General features: G+C 49.5%; 1 protein-coding gene and 1 non-coding gene across 2 annotated transcripts; both read right to left on the reverse strand.

Annotated features, from left to right (window-relative positions):
* Positions 1-635: 635 nt before the first annotated feature.
* PPP1R1B (protein phosphatase 1 regulatory inhibitor subunit 1B) lies at positions 636-14090 on the reverse strand. The gene is made up of 7 exons (XM_043963834.1): positions 13863-14090; positions 11650-11710; positions 11185-11207; positions 10077-10152; positions 3961-4161; positions 1722-1847; positions 636-1534 (listed from the first exon to the last, which is right to left on the reverse strand). The coding sequence occupies exons 1-7, from the start codon at positions 13941-13943 to the stop codon at positions 1485-1487; spliced, it is 618 nt and encodes a 205-aa protein (XP_043819769.1). The 5' UTR covers positions 13944-14090; the 3' UTR covers positions 636-1484.
* LOC122726981 lies at positions 9199-9301 on the reverse strand. The gene has a single exon (XR_006352971.1). It is a non-coding gene; the product is annotated as a U6 spliceosomal RNA (small nuclear RNA).
* Positions 14091-14355: the final 265 nt, after the last annotated feature.

Genomic DNA, 14355 nt, shown 5'->3' on the forward strand with positions numbered 1-14355 from the left:
AGAGTGAGTCAGGGCTCCTTGACTGATCAGTAGTTAGGATTGGATTTCTAGAGGCAGCTGCACTTCTAAGTCTGGGTGAGATTGGAAGCTCCTGTCTCCTTGTCACCCCCCCACCCCCCACCAAAAAAAAAAAGTGCTTTTCAACAGCTTTGTTTCTGTATCTTCCTGCCTAGCCAGAATACTATAAGAAAGTGTCTCTTTAGGCCCATTGCTGTGGATAAAGAGAAAACCCAGACCTCTTCCTCCAGTGTGTTTTGCCTGAGGCTGTAATAACTGAGACTAACCAGGAGATCTCTTCTATACCCGATCCATTCTTCTGATTCTTCTGGTTGGTCTTTGCAGGAAGGCAGGAAATAGAGGGTTTGAACTTCCCTCCCAGCAGTTCCCAATCTGTTATCTCTGGAATGGGAATTCTTATTAACACCCCCCCCCCTCCAAACACACACACCTCCCAAATAAACTTTGAACTGGAAGGAGGGTAACCTATGCTCTGGTCCTGACTGTTACTCCTCATCCCTGAAGTCTAGTGTCCCATCTTTCAACGTTGTAAGCCTAATTCTTCCCCTACCTGCCATTCCTCTACTCCCCCATAACCTAACCCCATATATTTTCAAACAAAGTCTGTGGACAGAGCATAGTTATTTACAAAGCTTTATTCCAGCAAAGGAGGGGAGTAGGCCCATTGGCAGAGGTAGGGAAAAGGGAACATGGGCAACAGGGCAGATTGAGGGTGAGGGGAACTTTGTCCCACTCCCACCCAGAACAAGTACAAATCCCCACATACATAGGCTAGGTGCATTCCTGGCATCAAAGCAAAACAAAACAAACACAATCCCCCCAGACCATCTCAGGGTGAGGGAAAGGGCTCCCAGGGACTCAGGCATCTAGGCTCCCCATCCGAAGTGGTAGGAATGGAGGTAATTTCTAAAAAGTAGGAGGGACACTTGGGCCCTGTGCCCTGGGGAAAACTAAATAAGGAGAAAGGGGCAACAAGGGGGCCTTCAAAAGGAAAGATGCTGAGAGCTCCTAAAGCCAGAGGAATCTCCCCCCGCCTTGGGCTTAGGGTCCTGCCCTGTGGGTCTCCTATGCCTAAGAAGAAGGGGGCTCCAAGAAATAGAAATGGTGGGAGGCTCAATTATTGAGTCGAGTGCCTTGGAATCTCCAGTGTGAGGCAAGGCCGTGACAGGAATGGGACTCAAAACTAACCCGACCTCACCTCCTCAGCTGGGGGGGGGGGATATGGGAGTAGTTTGGATGGTAAGGGTGGGCACTGAGCAATGTCTGGGGGCCCTGGGCATCAGCAAAGGGATGGGCAAACAAGCAAACACATAGACTAGCCTTGGTCTTCTAGGTATCAGAAGCTGCAGCCTTGGCAGGTGAGAGGTAGGGGATAAGGAGGGGGGAACAGTGTTGTCCCCCCATCTTCCTCCCTCTTTAGGGGATCAGGGTTGTTGGTGGAAGGAGGAAACAGCATTCCGGGAAATCTATGTGCCAGGGACAGGAGGACCAGGATGCTGGGTCCCCTCACCGGGTTCTGCAAGGCAACAACGAACCAGCTCAGTATTCAGCCCTCTCTCTGAGCCTGCCCTGTGTCATCTGGCCCTCTGCCCCAATCGAGGTATTCAACCAGTCCCTGTCCTTCAGTCTCAAGCCTGGATACGACCCCTTTGCTTGTGAGTTTCACCTCTTCAGTGCCTCCTCCAATGCCCTCTGTTTCTCACCATTCTGCACAGCCTCTTCTTCCTCTTCCTTGCCTTCAGAGGCTCCATCCTTCTGGGGCTCATCCAGCGGGGGTGGCCGCTCCCACGGCCCCTCCAGGCCCTGGCCACAAGAAGTCAGCTGCACAGCTATTGAGTTTGAGTTGGGAGAGTAGAGGGAGGAACAGAGACAAGGAACTCTGTTTATCCACTCACCCTCCTTCTGCATCTTTCTCCAGCCCATTCTGCCTCCTCAGTGTATGTATATATGGCGCATGTGTGCCTTAATTGTCTCCATCTCTCTCTGCTCGTCCAGTTTACTGTTTTGTTCCTTGACAAATTGGTCCCCTTCTTACCTATTCCCTAAATTTCCCGGAGGAAAGGCAGACTCTCCTCCCTAGTCCATATTCCATTTTGTTCACTGTTGTTTTGGGGGGGAGGGAAGAGAGAGCAAAGCCCCCTCCAAACAATTCATCTGCTTCCAGCTTTGCCTATTCAAGAGGATATACTGATTTCTCTCTCTCTCTCTCTCTAATGAATGAAAGCCATTAATTAGGGGGCAAGAGTTCAGACAATTAGTTGACTTACAGGAATATGAGATTCTGACACTCACCCCTTCCCCAAGAAGAGGAGATAAAGAATCAAATGTTTACCTTCTTACCTGGGGCAGGACAGTATTAGCACTTCTTCATTCCCATGGTCAAATGGGATTGTAAACCTTTAAGTGCTATATAAATGTTAGCTATTATTATTATCTTCTCTGTATGACAGGCCCTATGGTAATAACACTTAAACTGCAGCAGAAGGGATAGAGATTAGACACTATGAAAGTGGCAAGGGACCAAGAGAATGAATACTATCCCTGTTCTAAGAAACTTTCTATACAAGGCATATCCCCAGTTCAGGATTCCTCTGTGGGGCTGGGGCCTCCTTCTGATGTGTTTCTCTGGGGTCTCTTTCCAGGTCTAGGGTATCCCCTTGTATGGTTCTTATGGGTTGGGGAGGGTCTCTACATCTGGAAGTTTCTTTTTAGAGGATCCTTCTAGATCTAAGAGCTCCTCTATGCGGTCTCTCTGGACACCCTTCTGTGACATCTTTCTGGGTCTGGGAACCCCTCTGAGGGGGGTTCTCCTTGTATCTGGAGGCCTCTGTCCATAATCTAGACACAAACGCCCAGCTGTGATTGATTCCCTGGGCTTTGCCACTTTTTAAGGGCCTTCAATTCCACCTCTGTCAAAATAAGGGATTAGATTAAATGATCTCTAAGCCTATTTCTAACTCTGACAGACTAAGATACTATGCTTAGGGTCTTCTTGGGCCTTCATACTGGCTGTCTCCCATACCTGGAATATACTCCCTTCTCACCTCTGTCTCATAGCATCCCTTTCTTGTACAGTCCTTGTGAGTGAGTATGTATTGTTTCATTCTTTATATTTGTCTCTCCAGGGGGCGGCTAGGTGGCGCAGTGGATAAAGCACTAGCCCTGGATTCAGGAGTTCCTGAGTTCAAATCCGGCCTCAGACACTTGACACTTACTAGCTGTGTGACCGTGGGCAAGTCACTTAACCCCCACTGCCCCGCAAAAAAAAAATAAAATAAAATAAATATTTGTCTCTCCAGCATTTGCGTCTAGCACAGTGGCACATAGTAGGCACTTAATAAATGCTTGTTGATTGATTGGTTCCTAAACATAGGAGGGGAAGAGGTTGGGAATCAGATACTTCAATTCTCCATCCAGACACTAGAGGGCATTGCTCCCCTCACCATGGGGCAGTGGCTTAGATTCCTGAGTCACCTTTGAGTTTGGGGTCCTGAGAGGAAAGACATAGGAGAAACAGGAAGCTCAAGAGCTCATCTCATCGTTTCCTTTGCTTCTAAACTCATCTGTATCCATCGTCTGTGGGTAGAGGCTATCAAAGAAGCGACCTCTCTAGCATTCTCAATCCTGTGTCTCCTACCTTTACCTGCAGGGAAGACCTTTCTAATTCTAACCTTAAAGCTCCCTGTGGCAGCATATTCCCTTTGTCTTAAAGGAGATCATGATATTTAGAGCCAGAAAATATCTTAGAGAAGATCTTCTGGATGAATTGGATTAGAGCTAGAAGTGGGTACCCTTCCTCAGTTTCAGAGCTTAGGTCTAGAATATGTCTCATAGGCAGTGAGGCTATCTGCCCAGTTTTGACACAATTCATAAGTATAAGAGAAACTGCAGGCCCAAAAGGGGCTGCTCAAGGAACCAGCAATCTCGGGCCTTTTAACTCACCAGGTTCCTTCCTGCCCTTGACAACCTCTGCCTGGCTGGAGTCATCTTCCTCCTCTTCTTCCTCCTCTTCTTCTTCTTCCTCCTCCTCTCCCTGACACCCTCGACTTCCCTGCTCACCTTCTTCTTCTTCTTCATCAGAAGGCTGGTTCTCACTCAGGTTGCTGATGGACTGCAGGTGTGATTCGGCAATGCGCTGGACAGCTGGCACAGAGAGAGCATCATGGGGCATCCATGCCTACCTGGTAACTTAGGGCCAGATAGGAGGATGAACCAAGGAATTTGCCCTGGATGAGAACTGTGGGAAACCATGGCATCCCTACTTGTGAGATAGAGGATACCACTCATTATTCTTGTGCCCCCTTACATGGAAAAGGTCAGGGCAGCTTTCAGCAGCCAAACCCTGCAGGGTCTGAGGGGTGAGGCCTGCTTGGCACCAGCTGTGCCTATGGTTAGCTCTGAGGTAGAGTTTCTGGCCCCCAGGATCCTGGCAAAAGGAAAGCTCCCCCCCAAAAAATACCTTGTGCCAGGCACCAGAGCCCAGGCAAGACCAAGTGGGCAGAGTATTGAGTCAACGTTCTCTGGCCAGGAAGCCAGCAGCCAATATGGCCTGTGATTCAGCTGGAGAGTAGGCCATGTTCTGGAGCCAGAGTGACAGTGGGCAGAGGAAACGCCCAGCTGTCCCCCCCCCCCAAGGACATAGGGGTACCTGGGCAAACAAATTTTATTTTTCCAGAGGACAATGTGCCAGTGTAACAGAAACCTCTCACTACCCCCATTGCCAGGTCAGGCATGTGCTGGTCCAAAATAACCTTTTTTTTTCCCCTGGCAGCAGAGACCAATAATGGTCTGAGGCCCCTGGACACTCTGCCCTATAATCATATGATCATAGATATAGAGTTGGAAGGGACCTCAGAGGCCATTTAGTTTACCCCCCCCACCATTTTTCAGATAAGAGGAACTAAAACCTAGGGAAATTCAATGACTTGCCCAAGGTCACATAGGTAATAAATGTCAGAGGTAGAATTTGAACCCAGGTCCTCTCCAAAATCATTCCTGTTCCCATTGTAGTCTGGCATGTTGGCAATGTTTCTGGTTGGCCTTGGGGTGAGCATCCCACCCACTCTGATGGGTGCTCTCAATTCCATTTCGCTGCCATTGATTACCCTTGATAGCAGTCCAGCTTGATACCAGCCCAGTGACCCTCGTTGGTATTGGCTGTCCCCTCCGGGCACCACAGGGTGCTCATAGTCATGGAAGGAGGGTAATACCAAGTTGTATTGAGGTAGACAGAGTGTCCAGGGACCCAGAAAGTTCCCAGCCCAGCCCCCGCTGGCTTGACCCACATCCCCTCCTTCCTAGCTCCCTCTGCATTGACCTAGAAAGCAGAAGTCATTACAGGCCTCAATTGGATAGGGCTGACAAACAGCAGGCTGGGCATAGACCTTGCCAACAGGGACAGCACAGGCATGGTTCCACCTTCCTCAAGCCAGGCCTACAGCCAGGGAGGAGCCCGACTAGGAGCTATTCCAGCTTAGACTATTGGGCAGAGAAGTGGGGAAATGAGGGGCAGATACTTTAAGGACAGTGGGAGAGATGAAGGGGCTGGGAGAATAGGGCAAGGGGTAGAGAGACACCAGGGGAGGGGAAAGGGCAAAGTTCGAGAATACCGGGGGAGTGGGGAGGGGAGTGGGGGAGGGGAGAGAATGATTGCTGAGCATTGAGAGATTCAATGAGCAACAAGGAAAGGAAATGCAGGTAAGAAGGTGCACATGAGATCGCCTTCTTTGGGGAGTCCACAGGTCAGGTATTTCTTCAGTGGGCCAGATCCAGCTTCCTTCCTGCTTTCATCCCAACCCCCACTGCTTGGGCACGCCCTCTCTCTTCCCTGATCCCCAGGTTGGCACGGTGCCCCAGTAGGGAAGGCCCAGGGGGGCCTATCCTGGCTGGAAATCTTGCCTGCTGAGCCTGGGAGCAGAGCAATCCTGGCTTCTGCCAGCTCCCTGTATGGCAACAGTGCCTCCATTGTCTGCCCACTGGTCCCGCCCCCAGTGGCCCCTCCACCCCCTTCCCTCCACACCCCGGGAGACCCAGGCCTTCACTAAAGCCTGCCTGACTTTCTGAAAGTTAGAGACGCAATAAAAACATCATAAATCCCTCCACCCTTGTCCTTGATTCCTTGCTCCAGAGGCCTGCAGCAACCCTTAAAACCTGAGGCCTCCTCAGTGTCCAGGCTCAAAAGCTTAGACCAAGCCCCCTCCCTCTCTCCAAATGTCTCCCTACCAGCTTCTACCCTCTTCATGCCCTCTCCTCTTTCCTACCCTGTCCCCTTCAAACCATCCCTCTATCGTGGTCTATTCTCAGCCTCCAATCTTTTCCCTCCAGTGTCTCACTACCTCAAGGTTATCTCTCTCCGGTGCCCTCCAGTTTCTCACCTCTCACTTTCTAGTGGACCCCAGCCCCTGACCAAGATGATAAATAAAAGATAAGGATAATAGCTACAACAAACATTTGCATAGCTTTTTGAGGTTTACAAATTGCTAGATGTACATTAATACCTTATCTCATTTGATCCTTCCAACAATCCAGGATCTCAAAGCAATGAATAACCTGGGAGTTCTTCGTGCTGCTTTTTCTTCCCTTTTCTTCCAAAGGGGAAATCACAGAGATTCAGAGAGAGGCAGAGACCTGATCTATGTCAAAAGCAGGGGAAGGGGAGTGGCTAGGTGATGAAGTGGATAAAGCACCGGCTCTGGATTCAGGAGTACCTGAGTTCAAATCCGGCCTCAGACACTTGACACTTACTAGCTGTGTGACCCTGGGCAAGTCACTTAACCCCCATTGCCCGACAAAAAAAAAAGGCAGGGGAAGGGACAAAGTAGTCCAAGGAACCTGGGGGTGAGGGGGCATTGGGACAACTTAGCAAAGTCCTTGGGGGAAGGGGTGGGAGAATTTAAGAGCTGAGATGGGCATAGGAATCTGTAAAAAAAAGAGATGTGTACTGATGGAGAGGAAGGGGTAGTATTGGGGGGCACCCAGAGAGAAAGGAGGCAGAGGCTGAGGCATTCCCCGCCCCCCCCCCCCCCCCGCAAGGAGTCTGAGCTGAATCGGGGGAGGAGAATCTCAGAGCTCGTGAGCTGTGAGCAGAGCCTGTAACAACAATAGGTGTGTGTGAGAGGTGGGGAGTGGGGGCTGGGGGGAGCTACTGGGTGGTGTGAACACTCTGTGCTCATGCAGGAGTTTGGTTTCCTTTGCCTCTAGGTCTCTTCTTCCCATTTCTCCTCTCCCCCAGCCTGTATCCAAGCAGGTCCCTATGCCTATCTAGAGCTTCTCCCTCCTTTTTACTCCGGGCTGCCCCTCCCCAATTCCTCTTTCTGTGCCGCCCTCCCTTCAGCCAGTTGCCACCCCTCTAGCCTGAAACACCTGCAGTGCCCTGGCCGCCTGACCCCAGGAGCGGAACATTCCCAGGGCAACGTGAATCCCCACTGAGAGGAACAAGACTGCCTCTAGCCCTCCTTCCCTGGCAGGCCCAGCCAAGTCAGATGCCTTTACCTAAGAGAGGGGGCAGGGCTGGCCCAGAAGATCCACAGAATCATCAATAGACTCATAAAGAGTCCCCTTCTAGGTCCTCCTGAGGCCCTCTCCCTCCCTCAGTCTCCAGGAGCCTCTCCCCTAAGCCCTTTGGGAGTGGGGCTAGGGATGTGATTTTTTTCTATTCTTTCTGGGCAGGAAAAATGCCTTGACGTTGACTCTTCCCCTAGGACCTCCCTCGACCCTCGTGGCCAGGCAGCCCTTCTCCAAGTTTATTCTTATCCCTCGCTCTAGTTCCATTCCCATTGGCTTTCCTGTCCTGGGGAAACTTCAGTGTCCTTCCCTCTTCTTTAGATGGGAACATTGACAGCTAGGAGATGAGGAAAGGAGTGACCCAGGGGCCCAGGAATGGGAGCCAACCAGTTACCTCTAAGAGGCTACAGTCCCATCTCCCTCCTGCTTCCACTCCCAAGTTGGATGCACCTGTTGACCTTGGCTGGCATGCTATGCTAGTTAGAGCCACCCCCACTCCAGGAGCTTTCATTACACTCTTTCCGGCCTGGGGAAGGGAAGGGAGACAGAACGAAGGGAAGGGCTTCAGGAAGAGCCTCGGCAGGAATTGAAGGGGGGGGGGAGGCTTTTAAGTACTTAGCCCCACATAGTGCTCAGAAGGGGGCGATGAGCTGGGGAAAAACCCAAGAGATGATGCCTAGGAGACATCTCCCCTCCTAATACATAAATATGCATATGGATACACCTGTAACTATTTTGAAAATGTTCGACACAGAAGAACAGAGATAGATTCAGCCTATGTAAAGCTTTGCAAACACATGGAAAGGGAAATGAGGAAGACGATGATATTGTAGGGATTCCTCCTCCTTCAATGGAATGGAGAAGGAGGACCTGTCGCTTCCCTCCCTCCCTGTCTCAATCTCACAGATGAGGATGGGGTGGTAAAGAGGAAACTGGTTGAACATACAAAGTGGGTCAAGGGTTGGGTCTATTTCTTAAAGTTTGGACAATAGGATTTATAGTAGGAAGAAATTTTAGAGAATTTTGACAATCATCCATCATTCACCCCCCCCCCATCCCCCAGATAATTTTATGGAGGAGGTAATAGAGGATGGAGATGGTGAAGTAAGTGACTTGCCCAAGGTCACACACTATCCTCAGTCAGGTAAGAAGTCAAAGAATTGGGGCTCAAACCCAGGTCTTTTGACTCCAAATTCAGTACCCTTTTCTCTATACCACACAGTTTCTTTCCTTAGGAAGGCCAAAATAGTACTTTGTAAACCATGGGGCCCTATAGAAACGGGAACTTTTATTTTATTATTTAAGACCCATAGACATTTCTTTAGGTTCTGCTACCTGATTTTTTTTTAAGGCTTAAAGAAAATCTTTTCAGGATAATCCACAAAGCTGAATTACATGAGGAGGGATGGGGATTTATGGAAGAAAATAACCTATTTCAGAGATGCCTCCACTAAAGAGGTCTTCCTGAATCCAACTTTCACCCTCTCCAGTTCATTTTCCATATGGTCACCAAATTGATATTCCTAAAGCACAGATCTGACTGAATCATTCCCTGGTCCAGATAGGATAAAATACCAACTCTTCTGTTTGCCATTTAAAGCCCTTTGCAACTGGGCTCCGGTTTTTCTTTTCTAAAAAAAAGTTTAATTTAATTTTTAATGCTTTATTGATACTCTTTTTTTTGTCACTTTCTTCACAAATATGCATGTCATCCTTGTGCAGGGGCCATGCTAATCTCTATATCATTCCAATTTTAGTATATGTGCTTCGAAGTAAGCACTATCACTGTCACTTTCTACTGATTCCTCAACTGTACCCCTTTCTCTCAGCAGAGCCCTCCCTTGTTACAAATAAGTACAGTCAAGAAAGAGAAATCAACATGTTTCCACCCTATCTTTCTGAGCTGATTATATAGTCTCCCTTCAAGCACTCTTGGTTCCAACTGATCTGTCCTATTTGCTGTTGCTCAGTATGCGATATTTGATGTTCCACCCAATATGCCCTTGCCTAGTCCAGGGCTTCTTAAACTCTTTTCACTTGAGATCCCTTTTCACCCAAGAAATTTTTACTCGATCCCAGGTATGTAGGTCTATAAGATAGGTATACATAACCTTTTACTGTTGCCAAATTTTTTTTGCAACCCCCACATTCAGGTACAGGACCCCATATAGAGTTGTGACCCCCAGTTTAAGAAGCTTTGGCCTAGGCCATCCCCTCTGCCTGTGACGCTTTCCCTTTTCACCTCTGCCTCTTGGAAATCTTAGCTTTCATTAAGAAGGCCTTTCCTGATTCCCTACTTGTTAGTGGTCCCCTTAGAAGTTACTTTGTATTTCTTGGTAGGCATTTTGTACATGCTGTATCCTCTTGATAAAAAGGAATCTCCTTGAGCTCAGGGACAACTTCATTTTTGTTTTTGTATCTCTAGAACATAGCACAGTGTCTAGAACATAGTGGGCACTTACTGAATTTAATTTATTCCCTCCATCCCCAACGTCTGTGCTCTGAGCTCCAGGCCCAGAAAGGAGGCAAGGAACAGATAGAGGAATAATTGGTACCTTTCAGAGAAGGGGGAGTGTAAGCACAGGGGTTGGGTCTCTTGGTCTTGAGGTGGTGCCCCTCGCCAGAGGATCTCTGCCAGAGGGAAAGCTTGGGGTTAACAGAGCAAAGACACTCATTCTACCACATCTTCTTTACCCCCCTCTCACAACCCCTTGGCTCCCTTTCCCATGCCCACCCTATCTTTTTCCCAAGTATTCTTTCCTTCTTGGTCCCTCCATAGTAACCTGCATCCCTGCCTAGATAGCAAAAGGAAGCTGAGCAAATTGTCTCTGATACCACAGGTTGCGTAGGATTAGGCTAGCCTCTGAGGGTGGCTCATGGAGTTGCACACCTTGGTCACTGATGCCTTTAGAAAAGGGGGAAATTGATAAGGCAAGAGTCAGAGGTACCCTAGAACCAGTAATGAGCCTATAAATTACTTGCCTATTGGCACTGCCTCCAATTCACTGGAGCTCACTAGGCCCCACCCTATGTCCTGGACCAGATCCTGTTTAGAGTATAGGAGCTGGAGTGAGATCAGAGAGGTAAGAAGTGTTGGAGCTCTGAACCTCACTTTCATTCTCTGGGCCCATTTCCTCTCTTGTAAAAAATGAGGGGTGCTGGACTACATCAGGGGCCCTTAGCTGCATTTTTTGTGTCCTGGACCCCTTTGGCAATCTGCTGGAGCCTTTAGACCCCTTCAAGGAATAATGATTTTTTTTTTTTAATCATAATGGAAGGAGAGACTCAATTTCAGTTAGTGAAAATTAAGATGTCAATTTTTTCCCATCTAACTTCACAGATCCCCTGAAATCTATCACTAGTTCTAGATCCCAGGTTAAGAAACCCTAGACTAAATGATCACTAAAGTCCTGTCTAGTTCTGTCTATCTGTGGGTCAAGGGCAGACGGGAATAACTTTTGAATGAGATGGAACTTCGTATGTAAATTTATTTTCTAAGTCAACAGCTCAGCCACTTTGTTGATAGGGTGGCACTCCCCCCCCCCAAAGGACATAGTACTTTGTACATAGTAGATGTTTAATAAATGTTTGTTGAATTAAATCAAATTGGTTGAATTGACCTAGGTGACCCTACCTGTTTATATTTCTTTGGGAAACTCTTACCTGATAGGGAGAAGCCTCTTCCTCTGGAACCAGACCAGGATCAGACAGAAAAAACAAAACAAACCAAAAAAAAACCAGACAATGGAATCAGTGTTATTGTCCCCAAGCTGTAGTCTTCAAGACAGTGTTTGGGGGGAACCAGCTTGGGACCTCTCCTGCCTGTTTGTGGGCTAGGTTTGGCAAGTGAGGACCTCAGGGATCCAAGCTCCTAGACTGACCCCAAGTCTTTAGCCTTCTTCCTACTACCAGGGCATTTCCCAGGACTGCTGGAGGAGGTAGACATCGCCCAGTGGGATGGGGCAAATGGGCTATCTGAACAGGAGGGGGCTGAGGGACATGCAGAACCCAAGGATGGAAAGGTCTAGAAGAGTAGATAGTAGTGGTTAGAATGGGGACCTACAAGATTCGCTGAGCTACAGGGGAACACCAGTGCCTGAACCCCACCTCTATGTGGAGGGACCTCACCTGGAGAAGAGTGCTCCGAAACACGGAACAACATGGCGGGGGTTGGTCTTCTGCGGCGAATCTGCAGAAACAGAAAGAAAGTGAGGGCCAGGACAGTGAATGCTGCAGACACTCTGTTTTGACCCTTACACCCACCAGGAGACAGGAATCTGAGTTCCCTAGGGGCCAATTCAAGTGGCCATCTATAAAGACATCTCCTCCCTCAATCCTAAATCATGGACCTGGGAAAATGGAATGTTTCCTCAGTCTTTGAGGGAGTCAGAGAGGAAACACATCTGAGTTTGGCTTCAGTTGCCAGGGCTGTGCTATTCAGAGGAAGATGCCCTCATGTTCCACTTGGCACTGCCCTCCTGTAGGTCAATTCAAGGGCTCCTGGGGAAACCCAATCTACCTGCGGAGGGAGATGAGGTAGAGGAGATGGGCCCTGTAAGCACTGGAAGCATCTCTATCTTGCATTATGCCAGTCCCCAGGTGGAAAAGATTTATGCCCTAGTTCTTCTGGGGGGTCTCTCTACCCCTCTATGGATTCTCTCTGTCTAATCCTCTTTTATGATATCTTGCTGGGTCTGGGAATCTTCTGTGGAGGGTCTCTCTCTCTCTCCAGGGGTCCCTTAATAGGGCTGGACTCTGATGTAGGACCCCTGATTGAATGAACCTGAGTCCCAAGAGGGCTGGAAGTGAAAGGCACTCCCTGGGTGTCCATGCTATGCCAAGAAGCCAGTGGTTTTAGCCCCTGAGCTTCTTCCAGTGCCCGAGATCCAAAAGTGGCAACGACTTCAATTAATTAGGTCCCCTCTGTGGGCTCCAGGGAAATTCACAAAGAGAACCAGGTGAGAGTTAAGATCCAATAATTATCTCCCCCATGCCTGATTACCAACCCTTCCCCCACTCTGTCCCCAACCAGAAAAAAAAAATGCTGCTTAGATCCAAGGCACCCGCTATCTCCCCTCCAAAATGAGCCCATGTATGTGAAAATGTATTTTAGACTGTAAATTGATACACAAATATGAGAGATTCTCGTTACTGATATTATAGTCCTTAATCCCTCCCCCAACCCACTTAATGGTTCCTTTAGAGCTGGGACTCTCACTTTCTTCGCTTTTCTTCAGAATCAGCTAGATTTCAGCAGCAGGTGATACGTCCGCCATTCTCGACGGGTCCAAAAGAGACCAGACCCCCACAATCCACCCCCACTGAGCCAGTGATCCTTTGGGGGAGCGTTAAACTCCCAGGACGGAGTCTCGAGAATGCTGGGCTATTTTTCTCTAGAGTTGGGCATGGGGTTAGCTTCATTTCAACAAACATTATTTTGAAACGATCTAGGGGAAGGGTCCTGGGGTAGGTCTGGCTGTTCTGTAGTCAGGGCTGCAGATTGTTTCCTTTTTGAAGGTGGGGGAGGGGAAGATATGAGGGGGAAGCATTTCCCAAAGCCCCACAAGGGGACTCTAAGGGTCCCAGGAGAGCCTAGTACCTCATCCCCAAAGGAGATGAATGGGGCCAGAATGAGCGAATAATGGTTAGCTAGAGAGAGGGTCCAAGGTACTTGGTGAGGGAGAAAGCAAGAAGTGGTTCTTCAGGGGATAGGAATAATGGGGTCAGTGTTGGGGTCCCTTGGGAAAGGCACACACTTTGCTAATGTCCTTTCAGTCCAGCGGCTCTCAGATAGGAGGCAGCGTTGCTGTGGGGGAGGAATGGGGACAGTACATATGTGGTGGAGCGGATTAGAGGAGCTTGGAAAGTTCCCTTGGTGATCCATTCATGGGCTTGACCCACAAGCGCCCCAGTCCCCCTGGCTGCCTGGCTCTGGCTGAAAGAGCTAGGGGGAAGGAGGGGGAACTGGTGCCCCAGGAAAAAGTTGACCAACTCTCCAGCTAACTTTGAGAGCTTCGCTTCTCTCCCCATCCAATTCCCAGGTTAACATTCCCCTGGGTGGCAGGACCTCCCGTCACGGCGGACCCCGCTTGCCGCCTGTACCACCCATCCTCACCCCTTGCCCCTAGCCCCAAACTCCTCATCCTCTAGCAGGCAGGAGTTTAGCCTGGCATTTGGTGGGTAGGACAGGTATCCTAGGGAGGGGGAAGAGAAAGTCAAGTAGAATGTTAGAAGGGAGGTGGGTGCCTCCCGGGCCAGAGAGAAGGGGATAGAGTTCGCCCTGGGTGACCGCAGTGACATCGAGCGCCCTCCGAGCCCACTGTGCCCCCTTTTCCGCTTACCATCTCCACCTGGCGAGGGTCGAGCTGGCTCGGAGGCGCAGGCACGGAGAACTGAATCTTCTTTCGGTCTTTGGGATCCATGGTGGGGACCGGGAGGTTGAGGTGGAGCCTTCTGCTCTTGCCTTTGCGGTCCGGGAACCGGAGGAGCCTGTGGGTCCCGAGCCGTTCTTCTCCTGGGGCTCTGCTCCCCCGCTCGCCTCCCTCCTTTTCCTTCCCCTCTCCCCTCCCCTTCTCTCCCCTCCCCTTCCCCTCAGAGGGTGCGGTGACAGGCAGGCAACGTGTGGAGGAGGACTGTTCACGCACAGATAAAAATACAGTACTGAACGATGGGGAAATGAGGATTTGCAGGCTTTTTTTTCCTTCCCTTCTCTTCTCACTCTCTGTCTCTCTGTGTGTCTCTCTGTCTCTCACTCTTTCTGTTTCTCTCAGTCTCTCTGTCTCTGTGTGCAATGCCTGAGTGAGTGAGTGAGTGTGTGTGTGTGTGTGTGTGTGT

The sequence above is a fragment of the Dromiciops gliroides genome, chromosome 4 (genome assembly GCF_019393635.1).
Source record: "Dromiciops gliroides isolate mDroGli1 chromosome 4, mDroGli1.pri, whole genome shotgun sequence".
Lineage (NCBI taxonomy): Eukaryota > Metazoa > Chordata > Mammalia > Microbiotheria > Microbiotheriidae > Dromiciops > Dromiciops gliroides.

Coding starts and splice junctions, on each gene's coding strand:
- PPP1R1B (XM_043963834.1), bottom strand. CDS start 13,943: ATGGATCCCAAAGACCGAAAGAAGATTCAGTTCTCCGTGCCTGCGCCT. Junction 4,162..10,076: donor CACTCCCCCTTCTCTGAAAG/GTACCAATTATT, acceptor TCTCTGTGCCAG/CTGTCCAGCGCATTGCCGAA. Junction 1,848..3,960: donor CAAGGGCAGGAAGGAACCTG/GTGAGTTAAAAG, acceptor CAAACTCAATAG/CTGTGCAGCTGACTTCTTGT.